The 12,459-nt window shown below is 40.2% G+C and overlaps 1 protein-coding gene across 1 annotated transcript; it reads left to right on the top strand.

Moving 5' to 3' along the window:
- Positions 1-2,043: 2,043 nt before the first annotated feature.
- On the top strand, positions 2,044-12,292 carry got2b (glutamic-oxaloacetic transaminase 2b, mitochondrial). The gene is made up of 10 exons (XM_083901064.1): positions 2,044-2,188; positions 6,242-6,398; positions 7,300-7,428; positions 8,002-8,061; positions 8,149-8,310; positions 8,966-9,070; positions 9,348-9,498; positions 10,202-10,367; positions 10,780-10,930; positions 11,206-12,292. The coding sequence occupies exons 1-10, from the start codon at positions 2,106-2,108 to the stop codon at positions 11,326-11,328; spliced, it is 1,287 nt and encodes a 428-aa protein (XP_083757190.1). The 5' UTR covers positions 2,044-2,105; the 3' UTR covers positions 11,329-12,292.
- The last annotated feature ends 167 nt before the right edge of the window (positions 12,293-12,459 follow it).

The raw sequence follows: 12,459 nt of genomic DNA, 5'->3' as shown, positions 1-12,459 counted from the left end.
TACTGATTCAATTTACAAATATTACGCATTATAGATGTAACCCAGTCCGCAATGGTGTTTCTTGAGTCTGTCTGTTTTCTGCATATACAATGATACACTGCAACTAGTGACGGGAAATGTAGTTTATGGTCAACGCACGCCTTAAAGCAGCATAGACCTATTTTAACACAGATTTTTAAGACCAATTAATCACTCGCGGGCCACATAAAATGACATGGTGGGCCACATCTGGCCTCCGGGCCTTGAGTTTGACACATGTGAGTTAAACTCTAATTGAAGTCTAATTAAATTCTCTTTTTCAAGAGAGACCTGGCCAAGCAGGCAAAAATAGCAATACTAAAATGACAATCGTGATACAAACAATGGCAACTGTCTCACACACACATGCATGTACTTTACGAACAGTGCAATTTTAAAGGAATCGTTGAGGCGAGGCAGGTGAGCACAAGCTCGTGGTAAACCATGACTGTGAGTGGGAACAATAGGAGAAGGGGTAAACCAAAAAGCGATGATTTTAGCCATTTAAGAAGAATCAAATTAAGTGTAGATTGTCTTATGAAGATGATGTCCTGTTTGACTTTTGTATTTTGTCTCTATAGTACCCACATATTTCAGCATTATGTCTACACTTCTATAAATTAATCATCAGCTCTTTCATGTTTAATTGAGTTCACTATCTTTTTCGAGCACACGGCTTCACACACGCAGGCACGCACGCACGCACACACACACACACACAGTGAAGCAGTGAAGCTGCAGCACAGGCTGTTAACTGCTGACAAACAGGAAAAAGAGACTTATGTCCGCTCTGATTCCTTCATTTCAGGGAGCCGAAGAAGACACACAGATGAGAATCTCTCTGTTATTTCCCCTCTGCACACACACACACACACACACACACACACACACACACACACACACATAGGCCATTAAACACATTTAAATCACTTGCCTTTTATAATTATTGTGACTAAAAAAGCACATAGTGGTTTGTTCCAATGGACAGGAATGACACTATATGATAAGATAAGATAGTCCTGTATTAGTCCCGCAGTTACATTGTTACAGCAGCTATGGCAGTAAAGATAAAGATAATTAAATAATAAACATGCATTTCCACATGTGTGAAAGTAAATCTTAAGTACATTTCATATCAGAAAATGACTTACAGAAGTACAGTAAATGCCAAATACTTTAAGACTTTTACTTACGTAATATGATAAGAAAAAGTGACTTCAACGTCTACCAAAGTCATTTTCTGGTAACATACAAGTACCACTTTAATGTACTTTACACAAGACTGATGCTATACGATGCTTTACAATGTGAAGCGATATGATATGATGCTGTACGCTGATGTAATATGATACAGTACTATAGTAGTCAAACTCTTTTTAATAAGGAGAACTGGCTGACATCCTCCCACTTGTAGCTCGATTATAGACAAAAAATTAAACAAACATATGTTAGCTAGTGTGTCACACCTAAGCAAATTCCTTATGTGTGTATTTGGCAATAAATCTGATTTTGAGATAAAAGTGCATTCTAAAATAGCTGCAACTGAAAATATTATGAATTGTGTAATACTGCCCCCAATTGGAAATATCAAGTAACTGCAGAATGCTGCTACAGAGAGAGCTCTTTTTTTATTTTCTTTGAAAAGACTGCAGCCACGCTGTTCATAGATGAATTATCACTTCATGTTTTTAGTAAAAACTCTCATTAGCTTCCAAAACACACCTGCATTTTACTTAAATCTGACACTTTAATTGAACTGGAACATGTGCATTTAACAGCAAATGAAGTGAATTGATGCATTTGGTATGTTCTAAATATGAAACTCAAAATATAGAATATAAAGATTTTTACAGGCGTCTCTTTTATTATTGTGGTCAATGGGATTTTTGTGCCCCATGAGTATTTTTTGTTGCAGTACCAACAGTAGCCACCATGACAAAATCGTCTTCAAACCATGGATGCTTCAAACCCATGGCACGTACTCCACGTACTCGCTGCGTGCGTCTGCGTAGTGACGTGGCAACTCATGCCCTTCACATCCGTCCACATCCTTCCAGGCTCTGCTGCCAAGCACACCCACGGCAACGATGGCTCTCCTCAAGTCCAGCAAAGTGATCGCCTCTCTGGGAAACATTTCTCCGTCTCTGGGAGTCCTGTCCAGCCGCCACAGGTAAAACTGCAGCGACACGGGTCAAATCCAGCGAACACACACATAAAATGTGTCTTCGTCAAAAAAGCGGCCGGGTTTTAAGCTATTTCCGCAGCTCGTCTGACCAGAACCAGGAGATGCGCTCGGTGCTGTTTTTTGACGTAAAGGTCAACAGCTGAGTTACGGATGTGCTGTAGCATGCTCCGTGGCTAATTTAGCCAGGCTAGCTTGCCAGCTTCAACTGACAGGGGTCAAATGATTTTTCATCATGTGTCCGGCGGAGACTCGCATGCTTCGGCTTCACAGAGCTACGTTGCTATGCTAACTGTCAGGCGCTAATCGTGAAAGTCACGTCTCGCTTCTTGTTGAGCTCTAAGCGTTGTGTTAAAAACATGACAACGCGGTAAATGTTAGTGCTTTATTGGTATTAATTCGTTCCCATTACATACGTTTGTGTTGTTGTTTTTTAAGTGGACACTTGTCTTTTTAAAGATTTACATTCTCACATTAGCTGCCCACACAGCGTTTGAGCTTCGAGACTTGTCGTAGTTGGGTGACGTCCTGCGCTGCGATTGGTTGTCGCGTTCCGCCTTTGCTCTGTGATTGGCTGATGCTGATGCTGAAGCTGAGGCAGACATCAGTGTCCTTTCTGGTGCCTTTTGGAGGACAAACTAGTATAAACGCTGTTTTACGCTTTTATCTGCTTCACACAGTTAATGTGACGCTTCTGTTTCTTTTTAGTTACACTGTGAGGGTTTTATTTGTTGTTTTTATGTTTCTGCCCCTCAAATGTTTGGATTTTAAAACAAATACTTAGCATATTTTCCTCTGGGATTAATGCTGCTGTACATGGTTCATGTTCAATAAACTAATTAGAGGAAACTTTGCTTTAAACCAGCTCTCTGAGCTAATTTGCATCTACAGTCACCGAGACAAGCTACACCTAGAACAGGTATAATACTGATTAGTGGAACTAAACCCCTCTCGTCTATATTGATCACTGATAACCGCCAGTCATGTAATGTTTACAGGTTCACATGTTCAAAGGTTCTACGTGCAGGTTCACAGAATAGAGTTGTCACAATACGAGGATGTCAAACTCTTGCAGGAAAACACTTGATACCATTTTCAATAGCATTGTATTTTATTTACAGCAACAAGACCATTCACAAGCTGTATGTCCCCTTATACAACTGTTTTCCAAAAAGTATTTTCTGTGCTTCTAGTGACATGGCACCATATTTTAATTGCTAAGCAAATAGAATTGGTTAATGTTAATCTGCTGCCACTGTTTGCCTTGTAGGTCAGTGATTTTATGGGATTTTCTTTTAGTTAGGATTTACATGTATATGTTTCAAATAACATGCATACAGGAGATATATAGTATGTTTGATAAATGAATCACAACTTCATTAAATAAGTGAAAGGCTAGAAAAAAAAATCATCAAATGTATTAAGCAGCCCAGAAATTAATTTATAATTATAAATAAATAAGCAGACACAAGTGTCCAGGAAACCAGTTCATTGATTGTATGACTAAATCCACTGTAAATTCTTAGTCTTTTATCCATTTAAAAATGCACTTTAGCAGATGTGGCAACAAAAACCTGAGTATTGTCTGGACACCCACTTGAAAAAAACACCAAATAACTCATGATATTGCACATTGATGCTGCTCTGAAATGACAGACATTTGGAGTGTTTTCTGACAAAATGTCAAACCACACAAACTATGCACCAGTACTTTCTTTGTTTTAGTACTTGGTGTACAAACAGACTTTCTTTACTCTACTCTTAAGTTGCTTCTATTGTGTATATTTCCCTGTATTTGTCTAATCCAGGGGTCACCAACGTGGTGCCCGCGGGCACCTGGTAGCCCGCAGGCAGCCAATACGGTGCCCGCGGGCTCACTTCACTTCACCTCACTTGCATGTATCCGTATGATCGCTCAGTAAAATATCTTTGATATTGTTTATAAAAACTGGTAATCGTTAGGAGTAAGCACTGGAATTAATGTGTATGCAGTTGAATGCATAATATTAATCATTTAAATGGTAAACAAACAAAAAAATATTATATGGTAGCCCTCCATATTATTTTTTTACCCTTAAGGTAGCTCTCATCTCAAAAAGGTTGGTGACCCCTGGTCTAATCTAATATAATTTCCATCTTATCTTACATTTAGGAAGTAGTCTAGCCAGCAAATGCTGTATATCATATTGAGTTACTGTATGTCACAAACACAGCCTCAAAATAATCTGAACATTATTGACATTACACTGAACTGTACTGTGGAGCCTCGCCTTCTCAGTTCTCAGCCTGCTGTGTCACAGCTTCAGGATCAAATGTCCCATTGTATGCAAGTATACAATCACAAGACTGGGTTAATTACTATGTACAAGTAGTGTGACCTGTTTTCCTCCTTGTGTAGTGAACATATTTTCGTCTTACATATATAAACAAGTGTTGTTTATTCATTTGAAATGACAGGTAGAGGATTGGACACTTCTGCCCTTTGAAAGGCGTTCGGTGCTAAATTTAGCTGCTCAGTTTATAGAGTTTACAAAGTAGAAGAAGAAACCTGAGAGCATGTGTGAGCAGCAGTGAAGGTCGTGACGTGCAACAATCCCTGTCTAATAAGATACATGATGGAACTTGTTAAATGTTCGAATGTAAAGTATGAAAAGACCCAGCAATGAGATGGTTATTACATTTGTACATTAGTAGAAATTAAGTTAGACTTAATGGTCAAAATACCCTGTCGCAAAGGTTTTACAAGCTTTATTAGTATCCAGCAATCTAATAATGTAAGCTTAACTTACCATATACTTAATGAAGTAAAACAATGCATTTGCTGAACTCATCACTTTTTATTAATCAAAAGGTCAATGACCAATTAATAACATTTTATAACTAATTTCATGTATAATGCACTCTAAAATCCCCATCAGATTAAATTGCAGATAAACAATCAGGGGAGGTTTTTTCATTGGAAGGGACTTAAGACAGAAAGAGATGAGATGAGAAAGATGATACCGGAAACTAGAGGTAGACTAGGCATTGGCTGATTTATTTATTTATCAGCCAATTATTACAAATGACACATTTTGTTCTCAGAAACTTGATAAATGTTGCCATGTCTCTAAAACTTTATTTGTTCATCCACATTTAAATTTCATTATTTAGTTTATACATCAGTTTTATTGCACTACAGTGCAGACATATGCTGTAGTTTGGAGAGAGAGATGATGAGAATTATTCAATAACTGTTTTTGTGTTATTTGTTATTATTAAATGGTTATATTATTTTACCAGATGCAGGAAAAAAGAAAATTGGGTAAACTATCGATCAAATGCTGCTTTGATTTCTAAAAATCTGCATAATTTACTTTTTTTGTTCTCATAGTTCCATTTTCAGTTCTCCTTGTGTAAAATTTGTAGTGGAGAGACAGACCCAGATGCAGTGTTACTCTTGTTTTTGGACCTTGGACCTTCAGTCTGGATTATGACGTGCGTTTCATCAAACAAACATTGTGTCGTTCACGAGATCAGCATCACTCTGGTTTCCTGAGGTCACATGAGGAAGTTAATCTGCAGCTTTAAGGACACAGCTTGTCACAGGAGCAGCACAGATTACTTTATTCTGTCTTGGTCTTGCGCATACACTACTGTTCAAAGTGTGTGGGGTCACCTTTTCAATTGTTTTGTGTTTTCCATTAAAAGTCACACATTTATTCATCAAGAGTTGCAAAATGAATAGAAAATCATAAGAAATAAATATTATTCAAAATAATAATTTTGCCCTTTCATCAAATGATCAGCTGTGCTAACATCATTGCACAAGGTTTTTCTAATCATAGAAATAGCCTTCTAATGTGATTAGCAAACACAATGTACCAATACTGGAAATGGGCCTCTATACACCTATGTACATATTCCATTAAAAACTGTACTGTAATTTAATGTTATATTCATTGAAAAAAAGTGTCTTTCCTTCATAAATAAGGACATTGAACCCAAACTTTTGAACGGTAGTGTATGTATCAATAATTCCCTGTTTTGGCGTCTTTACAGCTCATGGTGGGGTGGAGTGCAGATGGGCCCACCCGATCCCATCCTGGGGGTGACAGAGGCCTTCAAGAGAGACACCAACCCCAATAAAATGAACCTGGGAGTGGGAGCCTACAGGGATGACAAGGGCAAACCCTTTGTGCTGAGCTGTGTCCGCAAGGTAACTTTGCACTCAAATGTATGGACACGCATGGAGATTACATTTTCAAAGGGCGTTAAAAGCGTCAAAAGTTACGTTCCCTTTGGTCCATTCATGCCTTGTGATCCATCATCAGGTCAACCAAGGCTGAGTTTACACTGCATGGTGCAAATGACCTAATTTTCCCTTTGATATGGCATAAATCAGACATGACTCATGAAAGTGTGAGCAGGAGAAAAAAAGCCTCCATCAGCATCAAGCATGATATGTGCATTTGTTTCTGTCGTCTCAGTGGACAGATCCCATCTGTCAATGTAAAAAAACACATGGACATGGATCATATGACTCGCTTTGACCAGTGCTATGAGGATGAGGGCTCAAACCAGTGGACTTGTGCCGAAGTGTCATGCCTTTCAAGCCATTTGAATGAATGAAGGCTTTAATTTTAACATCTAAACCCCTAAAAAAAACAAAATAGCATGTCCAAAATGGAGTATGAAGAAGCATACGCTTGTCTAATTTTAGCTTTTTCCACCATTTAATCATCAGTTGTCTTGTCTTTACTAATGTTGCTACATACATATAAATACATACACATACTTAAAATACCCACAGCATGAATTTATTGAACAATGCTGCTGCTTTTCATTTAAAAGTTTTCTCAAATAAAATTATACTCGGCTGTTTTGCTTTTTTACCACTTTTCTTTTAAAACACAGCTCCTATGATTTAAGTGCAACACAGACACATGCAGCCTTCACTGTACAACTCTCACAAACCTGTGTTGGATTATTTATGTGAGGTTTAGGTTTCATGAATCATATCAGAGTTTACCTTTTTCAGGTGTCTGGTTTGGTGATTGTCATCGGCTCATCCCTGAAACGAAATTACAATTACTTGTATTGATTTTTATTTTTCTTAGGCAGAGGCGCTGATTGCAGGCAAACAGCTGGATAAGGAGTACCTTCCCATCGGTGGTCTGGGGGAGTTCAATAAAGCCTGTGCCCAACTGGCTTTTGGTGCTGAAAGTGAGGTGTTGAAGAGCGGCAGGGTGAGTTTAACCCTCTTATGACCATCATGGTAATCAGGCCGCCTTGATTTATTATGATTTTATGGCTGTAGAGTTGTCAAAAAAATGTTCAGTGAGTGAGTTCTTTTGGCCCTTTTTCCAAGATAATGTTCACTTTCAATATCTGGCAGTTATTCAACTGTTTAGGAACTACATTACTGGGTAAACCAGTGAATCCTTGTCTGTGATTCAACAGTCATTCCATGGAAGTACTGAGGGACTACTGTAATGACATGAATATGTATATATCCATACATCCACATTTTGCCACTTTATCCTCCACCTGGGGGTCGCTGTGCTAATCTCAGCTGACATAGAGTGAAAGGCGGGGTCACGCTGTGGACAGATCGTAGGTTCATAGTTATTTAATTTTCTAGATATCACAAACCGTCTAGGAGTTATGGTCATGAGAAGTACGCATGCCAAAATCCTGTCAGCGACGACAGGATGGTAATGGAAAGGTTAAAGGGATTTCAAGGAAAAATCGACAACTATCACTCTCAGTGCGCGACTTTTTATAATCACTTTTTAATTTGAGATCTTGTCTCTTAACAGAACATCACTGTGCAAACCATCTCTGGAACTGGATCTCTGCGCATTGGAGCCAACTTCTTGGTAAGGTCCTTTTCTGTAGGTCTGACTGCAGAATCCCGTTTTTTAAGGTCAGGTCTGTCTCACCACCACGTGCTTTTCTTGTCTCAGGCTCGGCTCCATGACGGTTCACGTGACGTGTACCTGCCTAAACCTAGCTGGGGAAACCACACGCCCATCTTCAGGGACGCCGGCATGCAACTCAAAGCGTACAGATACTACGACCCGTCCACCTGCGGCTTTGACTTTAAAGGAGCTCTGGAGGATATCTCTGTAAGATTATAATGAGGGAATCATACAGTGTCCTTGTTAAGTCTCGCTCCACCTAAATATACAACATGCTCTACGGAAGAAGCCGAGTTTGCTTATTTGACCTGTTTGCTTTCAGCCAGTGACGTAACCTCGTTTGGTGATATTAGATAAGATGAGCTTCTCCTTTTTATTATCCCCACAGTTGGGTGTCACAGCACCAAAGACCATATAGGAAAGGGAAATGAATAACAAATATGCATTTTCTGAATCTACAAAATAGACGGATTCTAAAAATCAAATAGAATAGTCAGTATCGACATTGTATGTGTATCGACATTGTATGTGTCGTGCTGAAGTTGTGATATGGCTTAAAATGATTTGCTTAACTGAAAGGTCCAGATGATAAGATTTAGTGAGAATGGGTGACATCTAATGGTGAGACTGCAGAGTGCAACAAATGGGAAGACTCCTCCCCTCACCCCTCCCTTTGTGAGGCATGTTGACAAACTACGGTGGCCTTCTGTTTTGTGCAGGCAAAGTTGTTAAACATCGCTTTCGTAGTAAACTCCCACTTTGACGTGTAAAGGCTTATTCTAAAGTTATGAAAACCAAATATATATAACCCTCCGAAAGGTTACACTCCGGACTCTGACTAAAACCTTCTTCTTTGTCACAGAAAATCCCAGAGAAGAGTGTGATCTTGTTGCACGCTTGCGCTCACAACCCCACTGGTGTGGATCCTCGGCCCGAGCAGTGGAAGGAGATCGCGGAACTTGTGAAGGTGAGTTAGCCTCATCTCAGGAAATGTCTCCGTCTGATCAGTCAGTCCATAATAGGCCCTATTAAGTGTGTGGCTTTTCCACTATACAGTTCCAGCACGACTACTCTTGTTTGGTATCATTTTCCATGACCACAGTACCTCCTCAGTCTTAATATCAATCAAAAGATGTTGAATCGTTCTAAAGTTACAATTGATAAGAACTATATATGTATCTGGCTGCTACTACTGGTAACACCACTAACCAGTTTATCTCTTTCCTGTGGTTCTCGCCACGCAGCAAAAGAATCTGCTTGTGTTCTTCGACATGGCGTATCAGGGCTTCGCCAGTGGAGACATCGACCGCGATGCCTGGGCCGTTCGCCACTTCATCGAGCAGGGTCACAACATCGTGCTGTCTCAGTCCTTTGCCAAGAACATGGGACTTTACGGTCAGTGAAAATCCACTGAATGTTATCAAAAATGTTTTAATCCAATGTCGGTTTGTAAATTGTTGCTGTTGTGCTGAAAATTCCGTTCAGCTGCCGAAACAATTGTTTTCATGTCAGTCAGGGTTTCTCTTGTAATAACCTTTGTTCCACTCATAATGGTTTTTGTTTTCTTTTAATTTAACCGGCACATAATATTTTCAAGACTTTTCTCGGTTGAAGAGCATCAGTTTGTGTGGTCGGTCCTTGATACCTGCCACTGGACATGGAATCAGCACTGAGATTTGACAAAAAAGCAAATTCGTTTTCACAACACTTCAAGTCATTATAGGTCAATCTGGCTGTGGGTTTTGTGGGTTTAATGCTTGTGTTGTGAATCTGCAGCAGCAGGAACTGAAACACTCAGTGAATACTGTAGACGGTCTGGTCTTATCTGTCTAAAAACCTTCATTGCATGAGTAAGAAACTGCTGCATCTGGGCTGAGATTTACCTACATGTATGGACTTTGCTCCACATTCAATGTAGACTTGATACATTTCAAAATAAGGTATTACGCTGTATGTGGCCTCTCTGTCGCCACCCAGCGGGCACAGGAAGCAACAGCACCTTCTATTCAGAAGTGTCTAGTTCATGGTCCCATGATGGTAATGAGTTTCGGGAGATGAACGTAGTTTCACAGACTTTGCGCTTGTGTTTTTCTCACAGGTGAACGTGTGGGAGGCTTCACTGTGGTGTGTAACGATGCAGAGGAGGCCAAGAGAGTAGAGTCTCAGCTGAAGATCCTCATCAGACCCATTTATTCCAACCCGCCAATGAACGGTGCCAGAATCGCAGCGACCATTCTCAACACGCCAGACCTGCGTTCACTGTGGTAAGTGCTTATAGAACTGTTCGCATCTTAAGTCCAGTCCCTCCAGGAGTTTGAGATGTTGTGCTGATTCAACCAGTTACCTCAACTGTTGCTCAACCTTGGATCTTTGCCGAATCACAGGCCACTTTTCTACAACTTTGACCAAATCACTGTCACCGTTAAGCAGTTCACAGAAAACTACAGAGGCCGCTTCATCGTGGATCGCAGGACTTGATAATGCTTTTTACACCGTGATATGTTCTTGAGGGAGGAAGAAAGTGTGGCTAGGCTAGTTGTTAGAAGTAGTTGTAGAAGTGGTAGAAGTATTGCACATGATGTATTGTACCAAGTATTTTGTTATTAACCAAAGGATGGATAGTGAGACTGGTTAAGGTACAGGTTCCAGTACTAACACTGCTGTTGTTGACCTCAGGCTGGAGGAGGTTCATGGTATGGCTAACCGCATCATCAAGATGAGAGAACAGCTGACGGCCGGATTGAAAAGTCATGGCTCCTCCCACAACTGGCAGCACGTCATCGACCAGATCGGGATGTTCTGCTTCACTGGCCTTAAACCTGAACAGGTACTGAAACTCGACACATCTCAGCTTTTAACTGGCTGAGGAAAAACGCTTTGTGTGATTTAGATATGGTCACAGAAACCACATTTGGTGGCGGGTTGAGGACACGTGTCCACTTTGTCCCTCCGCCGTTGACGTGAGATTCCATGCAGAACAATGAGGGAGTAAAGTTAAGCAAGAGAGAGAAAATGACGACGTGATGAAGCATATTAGTACCATGTCTTAACTGGGTCTTTGACAACTAATTATAAAGTACTGACGTGTGTGTGTTGTCACAGGTGGAGCGTTTGACAAAGGAGTTCTCCGTGTACATGACTAAGGACGGTAGAATCTCCATGGCAGGCGTGACATCTGGAAACGTAGGCCACCTGGCCGAGGGGATCCACGCTGTGACCAAGTAGAGTGGAGTCTGACAATCACAGCAGAAGTGTGAGCGAGGAGCTTCCGTGTCTCACTGATGATTCTCCGTTTGCTTCATTCCACCTTTAGAGAACGAGCTTGACCTTAAGTCTCGACATTTTCATGATTGGATTTCATTGTGAGTTCAACTTTGTCCCAGTGCAAGATCTGTTCTGGTTTTAAACATTTCAATTAACAAGCTTCCCTCTGCGTTTATAAAAGACACGGTTTCTCCAACATGAGTTGATGTCTGGCATTTTTATGTTTATCATCTGTGGGCTGTGCATTAGTGTCCTCCTGAAATGTATGTGCTGTGTGTTACCACCAGGGGGCGTGCTGGACTGTGCATTAGTTTTACATGCAGAGATATCTCCTTTCTTTAATTTAATGGTTGTTGTGTTGTAGCACTTTAAAAGCACTATTTGAGTTTCTTTTGCACTCTTATTCTCTACTCGGATTTCACTGTATTAACATGTATTTGTTAATCAATTCACTATCAGGATAATCTGTGGTTGTTCATCAGAGCTAATCAATCATCTGCTAATTTACTCTGCTCTTTATCTCTGTTTGGCAATTGCTCATAAGTATGGTTACATTTTGTTTTTTCCCACAAAATCTGCAGGTCAGTAGTCAGTCAGTTGGTCAAACCCTTGTAACTAACGGCTCACAAGCCAAAACTGTTAACTTTAGTCATCAAAGTCAATGAATTGATACTACTATCAAGTATTTTTATATTCCCGCTGTTGCCCCATTAGTGTGCACTCACACCTCACTGACTCAGACACGTGTCGTTGTCTCTGACCGTGACGACACACACAGGTGGTGTCCAGGAACAAGTTGTCTCCTCATGCGTCTGAAACTCGTGTCTTTCTGCTTCGGTCGCTTTGCGTTCTGTCAAGAAGTAATCATGGATCGCTGGTCATGAACCTCACTGAACAAACAATAAATAAATTATTATAGAGTATGGATCCGTTTTCAGTTGTGTTTTCTTTCATTTCACCCAACATCCCTCAAGCATACACACAAAGGCATGCATACAGTGCAACCCTATGCAGAGTGACTTTCTCACATTTTTAAGCAACATAAGTTAAAAAAAAAAAAAAAAAAAGGTAAAGCACTGGATAGTTATAAAT

This window comes from Microchirus variegatus, assembly GCF_963457635.1.
Source record: "Microchirus variegatus genome assembly, chromosome: 14".
Lineage (NCBI taxonomy): Eukaryota > Metazoa > Chordata > Actinopteri > Pleuronectiformes > Soleidae > Microchirus > Microchirus variegatus.
The sequence above is the reverse complement of the archived record's forward strand: the minus strand, read 5'-3'. Positions and strand labels throughout refer to the sequence as shown.